General features: G+C 44.8%; 1 protein-coding gene across 2 annotated transcripts in view; it reads left to right on the plus strand.

The window, feature by feature from the left end:
- The window catches only part of LOC139766679 (carbonic anhydrase-related protein 10-like), a 401338-nt gene that overhangs the window by 269894 nt on the left and 106183 nt on the right, over positions 1–25261 (plus strand). For both annotated transcript variants that reach the window (XM_071695592.1, XM_071695591.1), the window contains exon 4: positions 16216–16497. In XM_071695592.1, coding sequence (XP_071551693.1) covers positions 16216–16497 — 282 coding nt within the window. The remainder of the gene's footprint in view (positions 1–16215; positions 16498–25261) is intronic.

Consider the following 25261-nt stretch of genomic DNA (forward strand, 5'->3'; position numbering starts at 1 on the left):
CTCTCGAGGGAGAGGGAGGTGAAAATGGTCCAAGCTCGTTAAGTAATAACACCGTGTCTGGAGATCCCTGGGAACTGTATAAGCTCGTTAAACACTAATGGTGTGTCTGGAGATCTACGAGGTGGTGGGCGAGACGGTACCAGCTCGTTTGGCAATCATGGTGTCTGGGGAATTATGCGAACGCTGGTGAAGTAACGACAATGCAAGTGAAGGAAAAGGAATATTAATTATACTTATCTATAATTAACCCCCCCCAGGGATCTATCCCCAGGGGCTCCCTCAGCCAGAGGTTGCGGCGCATCCAGTAGCAGGGAAATCTGGACTCCTTTGAAGTGATAAAAAGCTCTTTTGACGAGGCTCTTGGTACTCCCTGACCAGAGGCGGCTGCTCGTTGTGTAATCTCGAGCAGGCGGAGTACGGTAACACCGGGAGAGGAATATATATAAGTACATATGTGTGGACAGATAACCTGATTGTAATGAATCAGATGTGGTAATGGTGGCTGCGTGTATGAACAGTCCAGTGAATCATGCAAAGACGACGTAAAATACGACTACTGCTTACTTAAAATATGAATGTTAGATACTTCAAATACGAATATTCCTTACTTAGAATACGAACATTAGATACTTAAAATACGTATATCAAATACTTAAAATACGAATTTCAGATACTGAAAATACGAACATTAGATACTTGAAATACGTCCTTTTGAGATATAAACAAAGTGGTGACGCCACAAACGCAACGTCTATGGTCAGGACGCCAGCCACGGAGGCGTCACGGAGGATCGTCAAGATCGCGATACGTATCGTACACCCATGCGATACAAACATCGCATCATACAGCTATCGTTACATACGACGCATCCCTAAAATCCGAATGCTATACAGCAACGAGCGATCGTATGAATCATAATACTTATTTTTTCCCCCCCAAACATGTGGAGTGATATGTGTTAAAATGAAGCAAATCCAATTAAGAAATTGCCATTAATTATTTTCTATTGATGGAAACAGTAACTGTATTAATAAACAGAAACACTGAACTGCGTTTTTATTTGCGTTCTGAATGATGAATAAGATAATGGTGACTATCGTGACGTGCGCGTGTGGGCGGGGTGGATCAACCTGAGAGAGAGAGAGAGAGAGAGAGAGAGAGAGAGAGAGAGAGAGAGAGAGAGAGAGAGAGAGAGAGAGAGAGGTGACAGCCACATCCTCGATCTCATCTAGTAACCGTCCTCGTCCACTATCCTCACCTCGTCCCCGACCACAACACAACACTGACAACCTCGCGGACAGAGGGAAACCCACTCTCCTCCTCCTCCTCCTCTCCTCTCCACCTCCTCCTCTCCTCTCCTCTCCACCTCCTCCTCTCCTCTCCACCTCCTCCTCCCGCCCGCCTCCAGTTACCAAACGCTTTCATGAAGATTAAGGAACATTCGGCCATAACTCGACCCCACCATCAATTTCTTCCCATTTATTTATCGAGTCGCGACAAAGAACGCGAGGAATATGTTCCACCAGGTGGCGTATTGGTCCTCCGCCACCAAATGCTCTTTTGGTATTCATGACATTTTTATTCTATGTAAATGCCTCAGACGTCCTGACAGACGAACATCTTATGTCACAATTCCTCACTTCTCTCTCTCTCTCTCTCTCTCTCTCTCTCTCTCTCTCTCTCTCTCTCTCTCTCTCTCTCTCCCGCTGGATGGCTAGCTCGCTCGCGCGGTTTTATTTTCTTTTCGTGAGATGGACCTTTGATGATAAAAGAGTCGTCCACCTGGGGTGGGTGTACCAAGGTTCGATTCCCGGAGGGTGTGGCGTATTGGGGAGCGTTTCGTCACTGTATACTGCCAACACAGCTCGATTGTCTAGTGTGAGGTTTGTGTAACAGAGCAACGTTTAGCACTGTGGCCAGAGCTAAGGAAGGTTGGGTTATCGCTAAAGATGTAGGCAGGAAAGTACGACCCTTGTGAGCACAGCGGTACGACCCCTGAGCACGATGGTATGATTCCCTGAGCACAACGGTACGACTCCTGAGCACGGCGGTACGACCCCTGAGCACGATGGTACCACTTCGTGAGCACGACGGTACGACCCCTGAGCACGACGCTACGACCCCTGAGCACGAAGGGACGACTTTTGTGAGCTCAAAGGATCCGTTCCGTCGTGCTCAAAGGAGGTCGAGGAGGTTATCTTCGTTACTTTATATTCTGCGGGATGTCTGTTGTTGACGGCAGCAGCAGCAGCAACAGATGGGGACGATAGCAGTGTCTCATGTGGAATGACACACACACACACACACACACACACACACACACACGAAAACTCGCGAACACTATTTACCTTCTCAAGTATCCACACGAGAAGATATACTTTTGGGGTAGAGTGGCTGTGTTGCTCCGTGGTAATGTCCACGTTCACTTGAGTCTGGTTAAGGAATTCCTTCTAACACTAGTGAGGTTGCTTAGTATATTTCGTCCATATACTCCAGTTGTTGGTATATACATCATCAGGCCAAAGAAATGTATATACATCTAAATGTAATTATCTGTCTGTAGCCCACAGGAAGGGAGTTATACGCTCGCGAGGTCCCATCTGTTGAACATTCTGTTGTGTCATACGACTTTTCAAACTTGTGTCTGCTGTCTGCAATTATTATCATCATTTCCTCGTCCAGTTTATTCCAGTCATCCACCACGTTTGTGCCAGAAAAATATAATTCCTTTATATTTTTTTGTTCCCCCCGAACAATTTTCCAGCTCAATTTCATGGTCAAGTCCTCTGGTTCCTCTCTACCTACATCTTCTGCAGAATTGTGACACTATCTACGTCATGGATCTGAATTAAAAGCTTAGAGACTGGAATCAGGTCACTCCTCACTCTTCTCTCTTACATGGTGGGCAAAATCCACATCCTCTAGCCTTTCCAATGCAATTCAGTTCTCTTAATTCTAGTACCATCTTAATTACCATCCTCTGCTGCACCTTCTCTTAGACTATATACTATATATATTTACCCCAGAACCTCTCTCTAAGAGGTCTTGCATCACCAAAGCAGCTGCGCTCCCTTCAGCTGCAGGGGAATGATGGACTACTCTGAAGTAAAACGTTTTTTGACGAGCCTGTACTCCCAGTGATGTAGCCTCACCAAAGATGACGTTTCACTCATAATGTAACCTCTTGTATGCGAAGTCCAGCGAACACCCCCCCCCCTCCCCTCCCGGTCTCTCTCTCTCTCTCTCTCTCTCTCTCTCTCTCTCTCTCTCTCTCTCTCTCTCTCTCCTCTTCCTCTTCTTCTTCTTCTCCGGACAAGGGAGGACGTTGGCCAGTGACGTGCAGTATCGAGTTGCCCTCACACATGGGTTCCTCCTGCCTACACGTAGTGATCTTCCTGCGACACAACTCGGACATCCACACACACGTTGCTCATGGCAGACAGATTGTGCACAGCTTCCCCAACATACACCTCTGAGAATGAGTTCTACATTCATGTTGGCCTGCAAATGTGCGCTTTGCGCTATATGCGCTTATGTGCGCTATATGCGCTCACGTGCGCAATGCGCTATATGCGCTCAAGTGCGCTATATACGCTCATAAGTTGAAATAGTACGTCAGTGAAAAATGTAAGAGATTCAAAACTCGGACCGAAAGTCAAGGTTCAAAAGGAGCAAATTCAATGAATTTCATAACTCATTTTAGCTCTTCATCATCCATTTTGACCTATGTTGATCTACTACATTCCATGACAAAATGGGGGGCAATCCTTTTTGTTCTGTGCCTCAATGAAAGCACTGTGTTCCTATGTTCGTGAAAACTCAGAACATCCGCTTCGTTATAGCAGTGGTGAGGCTTGTGGTCGTAACATCATCTCGTTTTCTTCGCCACATCGGAGGAAGATCTCTTGAGAACCATTTGATACTTCCCTTTTCTCTCTATTCAGTCTTCCTCACTCCTCCATGCAGGTGCTGGTCTTTACCACAGACACCAGGACGCCTTCCTCACGTAAGATCCTTGGATGTGCAAGAAGGTGACATAGAAAGAGAGCGAACGGACGGAGGCACGTCAGTGTTCAGAAAACGAATCATGTCCAGAATAGACCAGGAAGTTCTTAGCTGTTGCACGGGACACTGAGCCATTAAATAAGATGATTCAACCAAGTAGGAGGAAGGACTTAACACACTGTGAGTACGTCTTTCCTCCACTAAGACGATTGAATCGCTTAAGTACGAGGACTAGACCCTCATCGTACTGAAGGAGCATCAAACTGAATACAGGATGATGAGACAAACTTCATCCATCACACCCAACAAAATACGTGCTTACTAAAACCGTATATTTTTTTTTATGTAAGCTTTACTGATAATAAAGTCTAACTTCTTTACCACGTCTCTGATGAGGTAAGATGAGTGAGAGAGAGAGAGAGAGAGAGAGAGAGAGAGAGAGAGAGAGAGAGAGAGAGAGAGAGAGAGAGAGGAATGAGAAGGACATCTGTTGCTCTGTTGCACAAGTGGGCAACGAGGTGAGGACATCTGCAGAACTCGGTACATAACGAAGAGAAACATCGTCCCATCAACCAAATATCATCAACCCAATATCTATAACCATATACTCGTGGAACGCTCATCAAAATCTTGAATAATGAACTAACGCAATCGTGTATAACATACAGTATACGTACAGTGTACGTACATTATCATAATTACACCACACATTACTGTAACACTGTAATCCTCAGTCGTTGTAGAGAGCGATCATAAAGCATGAGATATGTTCGTAAATTCTCTTAAGACATTTTATTTACGTTACTCTCCCATGATAGTCACCACTGCATCACCTCTCTGATGTAAACGATTTACTTTTACGTAAACCAGAAAATAAATAAAACACATGATAATACGTTTATGACACTTTTGTAAATGAAGAAGTTGATGCGTGATATATATATATATATATATATATATATATATATATATATATATATATATATATATATATATATATATATATATTCTTTTCTTTCTTCTTTTTCTCCATATTCGCCACTTCCCGCGCTAGGGAGGTAGCGTTAAGAACAGATGACTGAGTATAAGAGGGAAAGGTGTGACATGACTGTCTACAAATGGTCCTGGTGTGAGCGAGAGGTCGCCATCTACGAGACAATACCATAATGAATGGACGGAAAGAAGTACAGTCTCGTCGAGGGCCATTCTTGCTTCAAATAGAGCCCTCCTTTCCCTGCTACTGACTGTAGTGCAGCAATGAAGCTGGGGGAGCCCTCATAGAGAAAGGTCCTGGGGTTGTATGATACTACTACTAATAATAACAATAATTACAATATCATAATAATAACAGTAGAATTAATAATAATAATGATGATAATGATAATGACAATGATACTACTACTACTACTACTACTACTAATAATAATAATAATAATAATAATGATAATAATAATAATAATAATAATAATAACAATAATAATACTAATAATAATACTACTAATAATACTACTAATAATAATAATAATAATAATAATTCAATACCAGGGCCAAAATGGAAGATGGAGGCAACATATAAATGAGTTATATACATATATATATATTGGAAAGGATCACAATTTTGCGCGTGATCAAGGTATTCCTATGAGTCCACGAGGAAAATGATACACGAAAAGTTCCCAAGTGCACTTTCGTGTAATAATCACATCATCAGGGGAGACACAAGAGAGAAATATAACAGTCAGCTGATATACATCGAAGAGAACGAAGCTAGGACGTCCTAGCTTCGTCTCTTCGATGTATATCAACTGACTTATATTTCTCTCTTGTGTCTCCCCTGATGATGTGATTATTACACGAAAGTGCACTTGGGAACTTTTCGTGTTTCATTTTCCTCGTGGACTCATAGGAATATATATATGTATATATATATATATATATATATATATATATATATATATATATATATATATATATATATATATATATATATATATATATATATTCCTGTTATCTGTTTATAATCTTGCCATCTGAGTATATACCTGCTATCTGCTTATATACCTGCCATCTGTTAATATACCTGCCATCTGATTATAAACCTGCCATTTGATCATAAACATCTGGCAATAGCCATTCTTTGGTTTTCTTTTTTTTCAAATTCCGAGCTGAGTAAATACACAGGCTTTTAACTCATGCAAAAAAAAGAGAAAAAGACCTTAATTGTGCAAATACTCTGAACCTTCTTGTTATTTGCACAGCGAACATCCGCTTCGTCACTGCTGCTCACCTCTCTCTCTCTCTCTCTCTCTCTCTCTCTCTCTCTCTCTCTCTCTCTCTCTCTCTCTCTTCCCCTGTGAGAGAGGTGAGCGCAACGCGATAGCCCTGCTCTGCTATGGTCAAAATCTCGTCGTTGGTAAACTCTCTCTCTCTCTCTCTCTCTCTCTCTCTCTCTCTCTCTCTCTCTCTCTCTCTCTCTCTCTCTCTCACCCTTATGTACTCCCTGGCGTGTCTCCCCCTCACCCCCACCCCAACCGTACCTGGGCGATGGCTCCCTCCGTGTTAGGACGATGGTACGTATCTAACAACAATGGCTCCACCTTTTTATTTTATAAGAAATAACGCCCCTCCCTCCCTCACCTCACCTCACCTCACTCGCCTCTTTGTCTGTTACAGGAGACCTTTATTTAAAGGGCAGATTCCCGATCTAAGCGATGGAGGGGCAGCTGTGTTTTCCTAACTTTACGTAACATGAGTCTTGTAACATGGGATGAGATGACCCCCCAACCACCCCATCTGTCGTAATGGGGAATTCTTACGTGTGTTTTGTTTTTGTAGATCTTCCGTCCATACGAGAGGCATCGTATTGCAAGACGTACCGTGTTGTTTTGTTATTTTGCTTCCCGCGGGATGCGAAGGAAAGCCTTCATATACAGTCGTGTCCGTCAGTAAGGTCGCCAACCATCGTGTTTACGAGATGGTACATGTTTACGACCGGAACGATCGTTAATACGTCCCTTGTCGCCTTTAGTGACGTTGATCCTGTTACTACGTTAAGCAACGCTGTGTTCAGAGGTGATACACGGTGTCAGATCTGAACTGACGCTGGTGTAACATGACTCGGTGTGAAAACCTCGTCTACTCGGTGTAAAAATCTCGTCTACTCGGTGTAAAAATCTCGTCTACTCGGTGTAAAAATCTCGTCTACTCGGTGTAAAAATCTCGTCTACTCGGTGTAAAAATCTCGTCTACTCGGTGTAAAAATCTCGTCTGCTCGGTGTAAAAATCTCGTCTACTCGGTGTAAAAATCTCGTCTACTCGGTGTAAAAATCTCGTCTGCTCGGTGTAAAAATCTCGTCTGCTCGGTGTAAAAATCTCGTCTACTCGGTGTAAAAATCTCGTCTGCTCGGTGCAAAATCCTGCCTGTCCCATGGCCATTACCTGCATTATGCAAATGACTCGATTATACATCACGGGAACTCACGTTTTAATAGATACGAGTTACCGTATGCATGGAACACAATAATGTCTGCTGACGAACTCCTCTCTATTCGGTATCAACTCATGGCTATGGCTGTACACCCGCTGCAGGCAACGTGGGAGAACTACAGGACAGTCATGCAATCGTATATGTCCCTCCTAATACGTATATACGACTTTCCTAAACTGTGTGTACTACATAAGTGTCGTAAGTGTATCTACACTTGTCCTACACTGTATCTACACTTGTGCTATACACTCTACGTAGTACGCCAGTCCTGCAATGTGTTTCTGTCCCACACTGCATGCAGACCTGTCTTACCACTATATTTTCCACCTGTCCCAAATCGTATGGACACCTGTACTGACGCTCTGACGTGCACCTGCCCTAATCCTTGTGTCCAGACCCCTTAGTGTCCACGCGGACCAGCCTGGACACAGGTGCAGCGGATGTGGGTGTGTGTGTGTGTGTGTGTGTGTGTGTGTGTGTGTGTGTGTGTGTGTGTGGGGGGGGGGGGGGGGGGGGGAAGAAGGCACATTTAATCATCAAAATTATCAAGACTCTTTGGGATCCGTCCCAAGGGGGGCGGGCCAGCATGGGAATGGGTGACTTATCAGATCAAAGGAGTTGGACTCAGAACGGAGGAGGAAGGGAGGGAGGGACACACACACACACACACGGCCGGAAAGGATAACACTTGTTGATCGTACTGATGCGCTAATGTATGTGATCGCCCGTGTGATGTGGTGGAGGGGATCGTCGGGGTAATGAGTTCCCATATGTTCTCATCCTGAGGAGCGACACACGTCAGTGTGCTACTGATGTGTCGTAGGTTCTGGTCAACAGTGTGGACAGACATCACACGAGGACTGATGTCTCACATCCTTTCGTCAACAGTATTAAAAAACGGTAAGGTACTGTTGTCTCGCATGTTTTGGACAACAGTATCAACAGATGCATCGTCATCTGTTGACGACAGGGAGTACAGTCTCGTAGAAAAATGTTTTCACTCCACAGAAAATCATCTTCCCCCTGCTACTAAAAGCAGAGCAGCCTTCGAGCTCCAGCATCGCTTGGAAAAGGGGCTCTGGAGTACAATCAAGACCTTTTCAAGAAAGGGACCCTTGCACAATACATATATATATATATATATATATATATATATATATATATATATATATATATATATATATATATATATATATATATATATATATATATATATATATATATTGAAGTGAGAGATATAGGGAAGGGTACAAAAACAGATAAGAGAGGGAGGGGTGAGGGAAGTAACAAGGGAGGACGGGTGGGGCAGGGAGAGCAGGGAGGGTAGGAAGCGAATGAGAGAGGGAGAGGCAGGATCCTTTCCTTCACTCTTACTTTGTTCCCAGCAGACTGATAGCAGCGCCTTTTGGAGGAATGTTTTCCGTCCCTTCTCTCTCATTTCCTCGTACACTCCCTCAATGGACAGACTCTTTACAACCCTCCAACTTCTCCTGAATGCTGTCTCTCCTTCTCTTTTCACCATCCATTCATGTATTTCACCCCAACACCCCCACCCCACCCTCCCCTCCCTCCCTCCCTCTTCATCCATCCCAGGAACCCAGACCTCCTCCTTCTATCCACCAAACACACATCCCCCCACACACCACACATCCACCAGAAACAGGGCTGGACTGGCCTCCCCATCCCGTGTTTCTTCGGTCGGTCCTCACTCTCCTCCTCCTGGTTCTTGGGTGAACTCGGTCCTCTCACACATGACTTACTCTCACCCGTCCCTCTCACCTGCGACACTCTCACCCGTCCCTCTCACCTGTGCCTCACTCTCACTCGTCTCCCTCAACTGTGGCTTCCCCATGTACTTTTTAAGCATCAAGACCCTTTGCTTGGTTGACTCCCTTTTCGTAACCCCCCTGCTATTTTTCAAGCTGGCGCTCGAGCTTGTCTTCCTCAGCCGCTTGCCTTTCTCCCTCTTCCAGTACCTTACCCCCATCCCTCCAGTCCAGTCACCCTTTCCACCAGATCTCTGAGACCTCCATCCCACCAGTCTTCCCAGTCATCCTCCTCCTTCCCATTAGTTCCTTCCCTCCACACGGTTACCGGTGGACGGGTCTTCACTCCCCGTCCCCTTTTGGGGCCTCTGCCCCCGCCAGGATCTGGAACTGCCGTCGAGCTTCGTCCACACGACCTCTCCCTACAAACGAGTCTATGAGGTACAGACCACCAGAAAACCCAGGGAGCAGAGACCACCAGATAACCCGGGAAGTGAAAAACCCTTCCCTCCAGCCAAAAGACAAAATACCTCCCGCATAGACCTAGAACCCTTGTCACTTCCGACCAGGAATTTTTGCTAAATAAATTTTTTGGTGGAAAAATTAAAGACAAGCAAAAATAACAGGAAACGACCACCCTTTGGGCCCCTTTTATTTTGACTTAATTAGCTGTTTGCAACCCTGTATCTCTGTTATCAGTCATGTAGGTATTTCATATCTTGGGGGTTTGTTATTCTAGATGTAAATGGTATCGACGTTCTCATTTGTCTATCGTAATTACATCATTAGTGAGCCACTCGATCATTAAGTGTCTACACGAACTATAAAGGCGTCATCTGCCATCAAACTTTAAGTCCCCCCCCTGAAATCTGAATTCACATAAAAACTGACATCCAACATTGGGGAAACCGACACTGACATGACATCTGACAGTGAACACTGGAACCTGCATGAAAACTGGAACCGACACGACACTGGTTTTGACAGTGAACACTGGAAATGCATGAATGGAAACCCGAACTGACACTGGAATTTACACTGACATCTGACAGTGAAAAACCCGGAACCCGACACTGACATGACATCTGACAGTGACATTTTGGGAACCCGACACTGACCTGGAAACCCGACACTGACACTGACACTGACAGTTAACTGGAAACCCGCACTGACATGTTCTGACAGTGAACACTGGAACCTGACCTGAATGGAACCTGACAGACATGACATTGACAGGACACTGGAAACCCGACACTGACACGGACTTCGACAGTGAACCGGAACCTGACCTGAACTGACATCTGACAGTGACACTGGAACCTGACACTGACACTGGAACCTGACACTGACACTGGAACCTGACAGTGACACTGGAACCTGACACTGACACTGGAACCTGACACTGACATCTGACAGTGAACACTGGAACCTGACACTGACATCTGACAGTGAACACTGGAACCTGACACTGACATCTGACAGTGACACTGGAACCTGACACTGACACTGACTTCTGACAGTGAACACTGGAACCTGACAGTGACACTGGAACCTGACACTGACATCTGACAGTGAACACTGGAACCTGACACTGACATCTGACAGTGAACACTGGAACCTGACACTGACATCTGACAGTGAACACTGGAACCTGACACTGACACTGGCTTCTGACAGTGAACACTGGAACCTGACACTGACATCTGACAGTGAACACTGGAACCTGACACTGACATCTGACAGTGAACACTGGAACCTGACACTGACATCTGACAGTGACACTGGAACCTGACACTGACACTGACATCTGACAGTGAACACTGGAACCTGACACTGACATCTGACAGTGAACACTGGAACCTGACAGTGACACTGGAACCTGACACTGACACTGGAACCTGACACTGACACGGACTTCTGACAGTGAACACTGGAACCTGACACTGACACTGGAACCTGACACTGACACTGACATCTGACAGTGAACACTGGAACCTGACAGTGACACTGGAACCTGACACTGACACTGACTTCTGACAGTGAACACTGGAACCTGACACTGACACGGACTTCTGACAGTGAACACTGGAACCTGACACTGACACTGGCTTCTGACAGTGAACACTGGAACCTGACACTGACACTGGAACCTGATACTGACACTGGAACCTGACACTGACACTGGAACCTGACACTGACACTGGAACCTGACACTGACATCTGACAGTGACACTGGAACCTGACACTGACACTGAAACCTGACAGTGACACTGGAACCTGACACTGACACTGGAACCTGACACTGACACTGACATCTGACAGTTACACTGGAACCTGACACTGACACGGACTTCTGACAGTGAACACTGGAACCTGACACTGATACTGGAACCTGACACTGACATCTGACAGTGACACTGGAACCTGACACTGACACTGACTTCTGACAGTGAACACTGGAACCTGACACTGACACTGGAACCTGATACTGACACTGGAATCTGACACTGACATCTGACAGTGAACACTGGAACCTGACACTGACACTGGCACCTGACAGTGACACTGGAACCTGACACTGACACTGGAACCTGACACTGACACTGGAACCTGACACTGACACTGGAACCTGACACTGACATCTGACAGTGAACACTGGAACCTGACACTGACAGTGACACTGGAACCTGACACTAGACATCTGACAGTGACACTGGAACCTGACACTGACAGTGACACTGGAACCTGACACTGACACTGACATCTGACAGTGAACACTGGAACCTGACACTGACATCTGACAGTGACACTGGAACCTGACAGTGACACTGGAACCTGACAGTGACACTGGAACCTGACACTGACATCTGACAGTGAACACTGGAACCTGACACTGACATCTGACAGTGAACACTGGAACCTGACACTGACACTGGAACCTGACACTGACATCTGACAGTGAACACTGGAACCTGATACTGACACTGGAACCTGACACTGACATCTGACAGTGAACACTGGAACCTGACACTGACACTGACATCTGACAGTGACACTGGAACCTGACAGTGACACTGGAACAGGACACTGACACTGACATCTGACAGTGACACTGGAACCTGACACTGACACTGGAACCGGACACTGACACTGGAACCTGACACTGACACTGGAACCTGACACTGACATCTGACAGTGAACACTGGAACCTGACACTGACACGGACTTCTGACAGTGAACACTGGAACCTGACACTGACATCTGACAGTGAACACTGGAACCTGACACTGACATCTGACAGTGAACACTGGAACCTGACACTGACATCTGACAGTGAACACTGGAACCTGACAGTGACACTGGAACCTGACAGTGACACTGGAACCTGACAGTGACACTGGAACCTGACAGTGACACTGGAACCTGACACTGACATCTGACAGTGAACACTGGAACCTGACACTGACACTGACATCTGACAGTGAACACTGGAACCTGACACTGACACTGACTTCTGACAGTGAACACTGGAACCTGACACTGACATCTGACAGTGAACACTGGAACCTGACACTGACATCTGACAGTGAACACTGGAACCTGACACTGACACTGGAACCTGACACTGACATCTGACAGTGAACACTGGAACCTGACACTGACACTGGAACCTGACACTGACACGGACTTCTGACAGTGAACACTGGAACCTGACACTGACACTGGAACCTGACACTGACACGGACTTCTGACAGTGAACACTGGAACCTGACACTGACATCTGACAGTGAACACTGGAACCTGACACTGACACTGACTTCTGACAGTGAACACTGGAACCTGACACTGACATCTGACAGTGAACACTGGAACCTGACAGTGACACTGGAACCTGACACTGACACTGGAACCTGACACTGACACTGACTTCTGACAGTGAACACTGGAACCTGACAGTGACACTGGAACCTGACACTGACACGGACTTCTGACAGTGAACACTGGAACCTGACACTGACATCTGACAGTGAACACTGGAACCTGACACTGACATCTGACAGTGAACACTGGAACCTGACACTGACACTGGAACCTGACACTGACACGGACTTCTGACAGTGAACACTGGAACCTGACACTGACACTGGAACCTGACACTGACACGGACTTCTGACAGTGAACACTGGAACCTGACACTGACATCTGACAGTGAACACTGGAACCTGACACTGACACTGGAACCTGACACTGACACTGACATCTGACAGTTACACTGGAACCTGACACTGACACTGACTTCTGACAGTGAACACTGGAACCTGACACTGACACGGACTTCTGACAGTGAACACTGGAACCTGACACTGACACGGACTTCTGACAGTGAACACTGGAACCTGACACTGACACTGGAACCTGACACTGACATCTGACAGTGAACACTGGAACCTGACACTGACACTGACATCTGACAGTGAACACTGGAACCTGACACTGACACTGACATCTGACAGTGAACACTGGAACCTGACACTAGACATCTGACAGTGAACACTGGAACCTGACACTAGACATCTGACAGTGAACACTGGAACCTGACACTAGACAGGTTACGAAAACATCCTTTGTCTCGGCGAAGAACAATATAATCCACAACAGCAACACATACACGGGAAAGCTTATCTATGACTCGAGGTGAGTTTTACATGTTCCTTATGAGGTCAAACCCTTGTATGAGATCTACTTCCCACATACACACACACACACACACACACACACACACACACACACACACACACACACACACACACATCTCATACTAACAAACACACGATCAGCCAATAAAGTACCTAACAAGCACCCAGACACCACAAGCGTCCCGACTTCACAAGCACCCAGCAACTCCACAAGCACCCAGCAACTTCACAAGCACCCAGCAACTTCACAAGCACCCAGCAACTTCACAAGCACCCAGCAACTTCACAAGCACCCAGCAACCCCACAAGCAACCAGACACCACAAGCGTACTGACTTCACAAGCAGCCACACGTGACCTACACAGGGAGCCTCCTAAGGACAACAACAATGTGTCTCCGACAAGAAAGTGGTGACTGGCTTCATTCCTCGGTCTGTGTGGGTGTTGTGATAGCAAGGGAGGCAGGTGTGTGTGTGTGTGTGTGTGTGTGTGTGTGTGTGTGTGTGTGTGTGTGTGTGTGGTGGAGGGGATGAAGGCAAGCTAGGAATGGCTACGTCTTTGTGGCCAGCGATGGGAAACTGTTGATGTCTCTCAGCAGTTCATGACGTCATGCTGCAACGAGGTGAAGACAGTTGGCAGTGGTGGCAGGCAGTGGTGGCAGGCAGTGGTGGCAAGGATTGCTGACGTCTATCTCCAGATATTAGTGACAGTTCCCACTGTCTCTATGTAAACTGGCGTAAGACATTTCTGATGGCTCTATGGAAATATTGGTGGAAGAAGCTGGTGATGTCTGTCTGCAGTGAGTGGTGGATGCTGGTGATGTCTGTCTGCAGTGAGTGGTGGATGCTGGTGATGTCTGTCTGCAGTGAGTGGTGGATGCTGGTGATGCCTTTTCTTGTAGCCCATACTGGGAGCTTGCTGATGCCTCTCCTCCGTCAGCGGAGGGAGTCACCGATGCTTCTCTTCATCCTCTCCTGGAAGCCATCATTGCCTCTAACTAATGGTAGATGATGCTGATGTTCCTCTATCCAGTATTAGGGGGTTCGTGATGCATTCTGAAGCAGTCACTCGCTTCAGAACGATGATCCAGGGAAATAAACTTTCTGAGAGCAGTACATATCGTATCCCATTGTGGAAATCGACCTTTCACCTTTCGTAACTCCCTATGTATCTAAGCCACTTCGTTCTCCTTAAACGAAGCATCATAATACACTAAATGCTGAGGTTTAGAGACGATGAAGGTGTTTCTCACTGGCTCGAAACTTAAGCTGCTTCATACTAGCTCAAGATTATAGATGATTCACACTGGTTCGAAACTATTTATTTCATACTGTCTCCAGCCGTTTCGTATTGTCTCTATACCTTAGCTGCTTCAAAATGTTTCTTACTGACTCAGTGCTTTGTGATAGGCTGTTTCATACCTGACTCTAAACTGTAATACGTCGCGTTATAACAGTCAGTTCCATATCAGTCCGAATCTTCGGAGTATATCCGATTACAGGAACGCACTGCAAAAGCGTGTATACTTTTAGTGAGGTAACTCGTTCATAGATACTTCCACTTGAAGATCTGGGTCAGTATACTATATCAAGGCCCTTATCAATATATCTATATATCTATATATCTATCTATCTATCTATCTATCTATCTATCTATCTATCTATCTATATATATATATATATATATATATATATATATATATATATATATATATATATATATATATATATATATTGTTGAAGTTGAAAAATATTGTTGAGTTGAAAAATAACTAACATCTATTCGTATCAATGACTGATACAATGTATATTCTCGAGAAACCAAGCAACAGGAGTACGTAACTTTAACGGTTTACACTAACAGGTTGGAGGCCTGAACGACAGTAATGGACAACGGTAATTTTCAGGGGGTAAAAGTAACAATAGATGACTGAGTGTAGATTTTCTCAAAAAGGTGAGGAAAAAGTGATTAACGGTAACAGCCAACAGTAGAGATGGAGAGCCTAGTAACCACAGGTAACAACAGGAACACCAAAAGGTAACAGCAGCTTGTAAAGGCCAACAGGTGAAGGGAACATATAACAGCAACAGGTAAGCCGAAAAGGTAACAGGTAATAATAACAGGTAATACCAACAGGTAACAGGTAATAACAGCAGGTAAGACGAACAGGTAACAGGTGATAACAACAGGTAACAGTAACAGATAAGTCAAACCAACAGATGGCACTAACCACTTCCCCCTCTCTCTCTACCCCCTTACAGGTCAGTGGGGTCGTGAACAACACGGGTCACAGTGTGGTCTTCACGGTGGACGAGGAGACGGAAGACCCACCCCTGCCCGGTGGTGTGGGCGGCCTCGTGAGCGTGGGCGGGGTGGCGGGGAGCCTCAACGTGGGCAGCAGCCTTGGGCGGGTCATGGGCGGCGGTGATGGCTTGAGGGTCTCGGTGCCCGAAGACTTCGACGGGGTCTACCATCACAGGGGCCACACTCGCAAGAACCCGCCCTTGAATATCACCGGTGGCCCGCTCTCCTACAGATACAGGGTGAGTGTCGCTCTGCCCAAGGGTGAGTGTGGGGGTCTGCCGAAGGATGAGTCAACCTGTAGGGTGAGTGTGGGGGTCAGCCGAAGGATGAGTCAACCTGAAGGGTGAGTGTGGGGGTTTGCTGAAGGATGAGTCAACCTGAAGGGTGAGTGAGTGTGGGGAGTCTGCCGAAGGATGAGTCACCTGTAGCGTAAGTGTGGGGGTCTGTTGCCGAAGGAAGAGTCAAAGTCCCGAATGGGATTCTACTTCTTGACGACTTTAAGTCTGCAGGGGTGACTGAAGTCTCTAACGGGATGAGTGAAGTTAGATACGAGGTGACCCAACTTCCCCACGGGATGAAAGAAGCTTACAGAGTGAAGGAAGCCTCCTAGAGGGTAAATGACGTCTCCTGCAGGATGAAAGAAACACACGAAGTGAACGAAATCCTCTCCTGAGATGGCTCGAGCCTCCTGGGTGAAAGATGTTTCCTAGAATGTAAATAAAATCTAGTATAACATGAATTTCGTGTCTCTTGATCAGGAATGTCAAACAAAATGTAGTGGAAAGCCTTCAGGAAAATATGATTCTTACATAAGGATGATCAAGTCTTTTACAGAGTGGACGGGATAGCGACATAAGAAATACGTTGTGGACATCGAAAAATTTTTTGGGAGTCCTGTGGACCGCTGGATTCCCTGAAGTTTCAAGTTTTAAGGTTTCTCGACCAAATGAATATTGGAATGTATCCGGACGATCTAAACTAGTACGTTCAGCTGATTATAACCCAGCAACTCACTATCTTCACTTTCACGTAATGACTATTAACAGAATACAGTCCTATCCAAAGACGAAAAAGCCGTCGTTTATCAATGTTTTGAGATGAAAACACATCCTGCATTATTACCTTCAAAGATAACACATCCTCGTTCGGAGGTGCCATCCAGCAAATCTCTTACCACCCGAGAGAGAAAAAGCTCGACCAATTTTTCAACACCTCTTCCAAATCTCAGGCGACACTCACTAACCTGGCTCAAGTCTCCCAGTCACAGCCACGTTAGCTAACTAGGGGAACGTACTCTTAATGTCTTTATAGTCACCTCTCGACCTCACAGCGAGGAAGTCATCTAGGGGTCACTGTGGCTTTAGATGTTTGGGTGAATCTGTCCACTGAATCTTGCCACTGCCTTCACCAACATCGATGTTAACCACATACGCGCCACAGTCTCCATTCTCTTCTACGTATACACCACGGCCCATTTACCTGGCCTGTCAGATGACCCCCACTTGGCCCACTGGATACCCAAGTACCATCTTACTCACGCTATTAAACGAAACGTTCCAAAAAAAAAAAAAAAAAAGGATGTTTAAAAGGTCCCGAAATCCACTCTTCAGAGGGCAGTAAAAGAGCCACTTTAGCCACCGGATCATTACAACGTCGGGAGCGACCTCTATGTATTTAGCGTCGATCCAGCTGCTATTCTGGACAGCTCCGGAACAGAGGAATGAAGCGAGTGCGCCATCACTCAACGAGGCAAACTGCTGCCGACCTTCCTCTCGTAGCACGAGTGTCTGTCTGTCTGTTCGCTGGACAAATTACAACCTTGAAGAAGATGTGACATTTGACGGTTTTTGGGTCATACGCGGCGCGTGGGATGCTGCTGCTGCTGCTGGTGCTGTTACGGGCTGGGATGGTTCATGGGATAGCTGTCCCGGGCACCTTCATGTTCACCGGGGACGTAAACACAGTTTGGGATGATGGCTAGAAACATAACTGATCACAGTTTTAACGGAGCACGATGACACTAGTAGAACTAGATGACCTAACTAGAGGAGGATAACTACCAGACCTGTATAACTACTAGAGCAGGATAACTACTAGAGCGGGCTAACTATTAGAGCGGGCTAACTACTAGAGCAGGATAACTACTAGAGAGGGCTAACTACTAGAGCAGGCTAACTACTAGAGCAGGATAACGACTGGAACAGGATAACTCCTAGAACCGGTAAATCATCAGAGCAAGATAAATGCTAGAACAAGATAACCAGTAGAACAGGATAACAGCTAGCGTAGGATAACACAGAACTACATCCGGGTAAATTCTGCCGCAAGATAACTACAAGAGTTGGATGACATTAACAAAACAGAATAACGACTAGAACAAGATGACGAAACAAGATAACACTCACAGCAGGATAAGGACTACAGCAAGATAACTACTAGAGTAGGATAACTACTAAAGCAAGATAACAACGAGATTGGGATAACTACTAGAGTTGGGTCATTACGAAAGTAGGGTTCTACAAGAACAAGATAAGGTTCTACAAGAGCAAGATAAGGTTCTACAAGAGCAAGATAAGGTTCTACAAGAGCAAGACAAGGTTCTACAAGAACAAGATAAGGTTCTACAAGAACAAGATAAGGTTCTACAAGAGCAAGATATGGCTCTACGAGAGCAAGATAAGGTTCTACAAGAGCAAGATATGGTTCTACAAGAGCAAGATAAGGTTCTACAAGAGCAAGATATGGCTCTACGAGAGCAAGATAAGGTTCTACAAGAGCAAGATATGGCTCTACAAGAGCAAGATAAGGTTCTACAAGAGCAAGATATGGCTCTACAAGAGCAAGATAAGGTTCTACAAGAGCAAGATATGGTTCTACAAGAGCAAGATATGGTTCAACAAGAGCAAGATATGGCTCTACAAGAGCAAGATATGGTTCTACAAGAGCCAGATATGGCTCTACAAGAGCAAGATATGGCTCTACAAGAGCAAGATAAGGTTCTACAAGAGCAAGATATGGTTCTACAATAGCAAGATATGGCTCTACAAGAGCAAGATAAGGTTCTACAAGAGCAAGATATGGCTCTACAAGAGCAAGATAAGGTTCTACAAGAGCAAGATATGGCTCTACAAGAGCAAGATAACTGCTAGAGAAGGATAACTGCCTGAGTAGGATTACAATGTCAGAGCATTGGATCACTATTACAGCATGATAACCACAAGAACAAGATAACTATGAGAGCAAGGTGACCATTACAGTAAGACAGCGTTACTAGAACAGGCGAGCAATTACTAGAGCAATATGACCTGTAGAACAAGATAACATTACAACATTAGCATAACCACTGAAGTAGGATAACACTATAGGAGTAGGATAACGTTACAAGCAAGTAAGATGAGTGGGGTAGGATAACACTGCTAGAACAAGATAACACAATAACAGCAGGGTAATATTACTAGAACAAGACAGCACCACTAACGTAGGATAACATGACTGGAAGAGGATAACTACTATCGTAGGATATCATTAATAGAACAAGGTAGAATGATAGAGGGAAATATAACGATACAAAAGTAAGATAACTTTATAGAGAAGGATAAAAAGCATCATAGGAGTAAGATAACTATTCGAGTGTGATAACATTACTAGAGAAGAATATGTAATATAAGATATCATTACAAAGTTAGGATAACCATTACTTGTTTAGGATCACTACTAAAGAAGGACGAATTTGCGAGAAACGGATAACATTTCTAGTACAGGATTGCATCACTAGAACAGCATAACATTACTAGAGCAGAATAATGTTTACAAGAACAGAATGTAACTCTTTGTCTTCTTCGACCGGACGCCGCCCATTCCCCACCTCACCCTCCCTCTGTACAGACATAGAATTGAAAACTATTTTTCTTTCTCTTTTTTTATTTTTCTCATGTTGGAGGCTCTATTTACGGACAAAAGTCCATATCAAGGCCAGGCCTTCATTGAATTATAGAGAGGTTAATGAAAGGGAAAAAGAAGAAACAAAGGAAGGTATTTAAAGATTTTGGAGAAACAAAGGAAGGTATTTAAAGATTTTGGAGAAACAAGGGAAGGTATTTAAAGATTTTGGAGGAAATGAAAAAACCTATCTTTTAAAATGTGCTAGGTCTAACTTATTGGAAAAGACATGAGCAGGTAGGGAGCTCCAAAGTTTCGAGGTGCAGGGAAAGCAACAGTTATCAAAACGGCCCACCCTTGAGGTCGCACAGGAATCATGTGACGCAGCTTGCTGAGTATTGCGTGGTCTAGCTAGCAGTGGGAGCACACAAGTAGCCAGCTCTCGGGAGCAAAAACCAAAGTAATACTTTTAGTAGAGGGAAAGTGAGTTATCCTGGGAGAGTTGATAATTCGGACCGCTTTTGACTCAGATGTGTCAAATAAGGATAAAGAGTTAGAACAAACCAGATGTGAGAGCAGTAACCCCTACAAAGATAGACCAATCCAGTATATACACGGGACAAACTATTCTTAAGATATTACGGCATCTAAAAAGGGCATCCAGTTTCTTAGAGGCATTCTTAGTTATCTCCGTAATGTGGGTTTTCCAAGACAGAGTGGATGTTAAAGTCCTACCAAGTATGTTCACTGAGTTATGAGGTGGAATTATAGAATCGTCTAAGGAAAGAGGAAACTTGTGAGGAATTTTCGATAAAAGTATGGGCAGAAACTGGGTCTTAGAGGTATCAAACTTTTGCAGATTTCGTCTAACCAAATGATTTATCCTGTTCATGTCCAAGTTTGCAAAAAAGTCGTGTCGAGACGAAATGCAGATCGAGTTAGAGAAGAAGGAACAGAAATGACGGATGTGAAGGAATACGGTGTTGAATCGTCAGCATACGAGTGCATTTAGTTATATGTAGAAGAAAAGAAGTTGATAAAAAGAAAAAAACACTGTAGGAGAAAGGACAAGATCTGAGACACACAGCTGTTGATGGGAAAAGGAGTAGAGGCTGATCCATCAACAACCAAGGAGACATACTAGCTAGAGAGGAAGCTAGATATGAGAGAGCAAAGTGGGTGCAAAGTGAGGGCAACAACATAGGATTCCCCAAAATCTCTCAGGGATGATGACCAGACAATAGTAAGATAGGAAAGAATATCACCGATGGATCTCGCCTTACAGAAGATTCAAGATGTCTGAGGATATGGGAGATGAAGAGGGATTCAAAGACTCTGGAAATGGTTAGTGCCAAAGCAACAGGACGATAATTAGAGGGTTTAGAACGGTCACCCTTCTTAGGGATCGGATATACCAACGCATACTTCAAAGAAGGAAAAGTTTTGGTTTTTAAATAGGAACGGAATAGACGAGCAAGCACAGGTGCAAGTTTGAGGCACATTCTTTCAGCACATGGAGATGGATGAAATCAAGACCATAAATATAGCTTGTGTCTAGAGAGAGATGAGCTTCTCGGACTCTTCGAAAAGAGATCAGGGGGAGTGGCATAGGATTAGTAAGAGGAGCATCCGGGGGTGAAGAAATGTTAGAATCATCCAGGATAGAGTCAGAGGAGAAACGGGAACCAAAGAGAGTTGCTTTGTGTACGGGAGAGACAGCTATAGTATCGTCAGAACAGAAAAGTGAGGGAAAGGTAGAACGGCAGAAGTTGTTAGAGATACTCCTTAGCTAAAGACCAGAAAGGCTTATCATTGAATGAAAATATGCCTCCGTTTCACTCCCTAGTGATATTCAGTGAAAGATAAGGCCTAAGTAGTGACAAAGAGTGACTGTGGTATTACCCGTTTGCTTGTAAAACAACGAGATATGTACAGCAAGACCAGCTAGCCAAAGGATAATAATAAATAAGTATAGTACCGACCCTTGGTAGGCTCACCAGGCCTGTCAGTAAGGGATATAGGACGCCTGGGTTAATCTGAACAAAGTTACAATCTGTTAGCTGGCTAGGCTTTTGTCACAGGTGTTGTGCATTATCCCATCCCAAGATGGTAGCTATTTATCGACCAACCAGAGGATGGATGGACAGCTGGGTGAGCTACGTGCCGTGTAAGGGGGAAAGAAGCCAAACCTTCAGACAGTACTCACTTCAGTTATGCCTTCAACTGGACCACAATCCCGACAGTATACGGATGAACTAATTTGCATGTAATCAATGAATCAAAAAAAAATCACTGATACGACTGTGGTATATGTTTTGTGCTTCCTATTAAAAGTTCGAGAAGAAATATGTTTTATAAACAGAAAACATAACACAATATCATACAACCAAATGTTTGTGTGACATATTTTAGTTCATGTGTCAGGACGACAGATGACGTTATAGAAGACGATGTATTACCAGTGACAAAGTTCCAGTAGACTACCTCGCAGTAGGTGACGTTCCGGCAGGCGCCTCCCTGCAGATGGCGTTCTAGTCTACGACCTTCCAGTGGATGACGTTCCAGTAAACTATCTTCCAGTAGACGACGTTCCATCAGATTTAGTTCCAATAGGCTATGTTCCAGCATATGCTTTTCAGAAGGCAACATCCCATAAAATGACATTCCAGCCGATGATGCCCCAGCAAATAACGTTCCAGTAGTTGACGTTCCAACAAATGACGTTCCAGCAGCAGATAAAGTTCCATTAGATAGCGTTCCAACAGATGGCGGCGTTCCAGGAAATAACATTCTTGCAGAAGACGTTTCAACAGATGGCGTTCCAGGAAATAACATTCTTGCAGAAGACGTTTCAACAGATGGGCCTCAGCTGATGAAGTTCAGTAGATAGCGTTCCAGCATATAAGATTCAGCAGACGGCTTTCCAGGAAATGAGGATCATTTGATAATGTTCCAGCAGAAAACCTTCTAAATGATGAAGTTCCAGAAGACATCCTTCCAGCAGATAACGTTCCAGCTAACGCCCTTACAGCAGATGACATTTTGACCAGTGGACGACCTTCCTTCTAATGATCCAGCAGATGGAGTTCAAGCGGGTGACGCTGCATTTCACAGCGCACATCAGATGGCAAGAGACGGTGCCTTCACTTATTCACCGGTGTTGGGCTACCGGCGCCGCTCACACCGCTGAGAACCTCCGTCTTTAAGTCTTACAGGAGAGGAACTTTGTGCAGCTCCGATGAGTATTTTATGAGCTCAGCAAACGACACAGAGGGAGCTGACGCTACTCCAAAAAGATGGGAAGTAAATGGAGAGCTGTGAACAATGGGTAGGTCCAGTACTCCACAAACCTTTCACATAATCAAGGAGTTTCAAAAAGCGTTTATAGAATACGTCGTGCATGAACGAGTTTACAGATTAGCAAGTGCTTAACAAAGCACTTGATGGAGGAACAGGTGATCTATGATCCGCTGAAGTAATCCACGTGTATGTCACATCATCTCCAACTGGTCAACGCTGTTTCACGGAATCTTTTCACCTTTCAATTATCTTACACGAGTTTCATGAGGCTCCAGGTGGTTAACTGTTGCTTGATACGTCCCTCTACGTAACCTCAACGATCTTCACAAGCTGTGAATATAATCTAACGGTTCACAGATATTTTTTTTTTCATCTTGTGTCACTGACGTATCAAGGAGACAACAGATTCTTTGCGGACCATCCCAACACCGTTGCTCGACCTCTCTGATTAACCAGCTTCTTGTGTGAGTCTCCTTCAAGATCAGTTCCTCTGTATCGTCTGAGTCATCACCGGAGGCTTCGAAAGCTCTGGAGCAAACCCTGAGAGCTCGAGGTTCATAAGGACTGAACCGCTTCGAGAACTCACCGGAGGCTCAACCTTCCTTTGTGCTGTGCGCTTCCTGCCACCACAACCTTGTGCGCGTGTTGTCCCTCAGGAGGGTAACACATTTACCCTCGCTCCCACGGGTCAGTACTGCTGTAACTGGCCTGTGCCTGTGTCTGTGAGCGTGCCTGTCCCTCCCAGGCGGCTGGGGATATAAGAATATATAAAACGCCGCCCAGAACACAGCCGCTCTGACGGAGTAATGTGTCAGCCATGCAGGAGACGAAGAGCTGAGAGACGAGGGTAAGGGGAAAACATGAACACCATTAACTGTGTCATAGAACCTACAGGGACATCAACAATCTCGCATTCGTAGATGAAAAAAAATAAGAAAAAAAAACACGCTGGAAAAGGCCTACACATCCAGATTCCTTAAGGCAATAACGACAATAAATGATCGTCATTAACAAATACGAATTAAAAACACTTATTTCTGTCAGTTGTGAATTACAGGAAAAAGTATATATATATATATATATATATATATATATATATATATATATATATATATATATATATATATATATATATATGCTACGCCTAAGAATACCAGGGAAAAGAGAAAAATTATTGCTCCTACGCTCCATGAACTTTGTGAAAAGTTAAATTCCTTCTTGGGTTGTCGTTTTTGTTAACGTTGTTGTAAGTTATAATAATGACTGTCTTACCAGCTCCAACTGCAAGGTTCCTGGAAGGTTCCTACAGCTGCACAAACATCGGACACTAGGAATTCCAGATCCCAGCTTGCCTGTGTCTATCATTGTGCAGGTTGTCATCATCATGTATCTAATCACTGCTAAAAATGTCGTGTGTTTGTGTGTTTGTGTTCATGTGTGTGTGTGTGTGTGTGTGTGTGTGTGTGTGTGTGTGTGTGTGTGTGTGTGTGTGTGTGTGTGTGTTCTATAAGAATTTCATTTACTACGTCTGTGTTTATCTATGTAATACAGTTTTAGACATTATCAAAAGTTATCTTTAAGTAAACGGTTGCCTTACTCACACCCATGTGCACCACAGACTACTGGAACTGGAACACACCCTACTCACTGTGAACTGGAACACACCCCACTCACTTCAAACTGGAACACATATCACTCACTGTGAACTGGAACACACCCCACTCACTTCAAACTGGAACACACCTCACTCACTGTGAACTGGAACACACCCTACTCACTTCAAACTGGAACACACCTCACTCACTTCAAACTGGAACACACCCC

This window comes from Panulirus ornatus, chromosome 58, assembly GCF_036320965.1.
Source record: "Panulirus ornatus isolate Po-2019 chromosome 58, ASM3632096v1, whole genome shotgun sequence".
In the NCBI taxonomy this organism is placed as follows: Eukaryota; Metazoa; Arthropoda; class Malacostraca; order Decapoda; family Palinuridae; genus Panulirus; species Panulirus ornatus.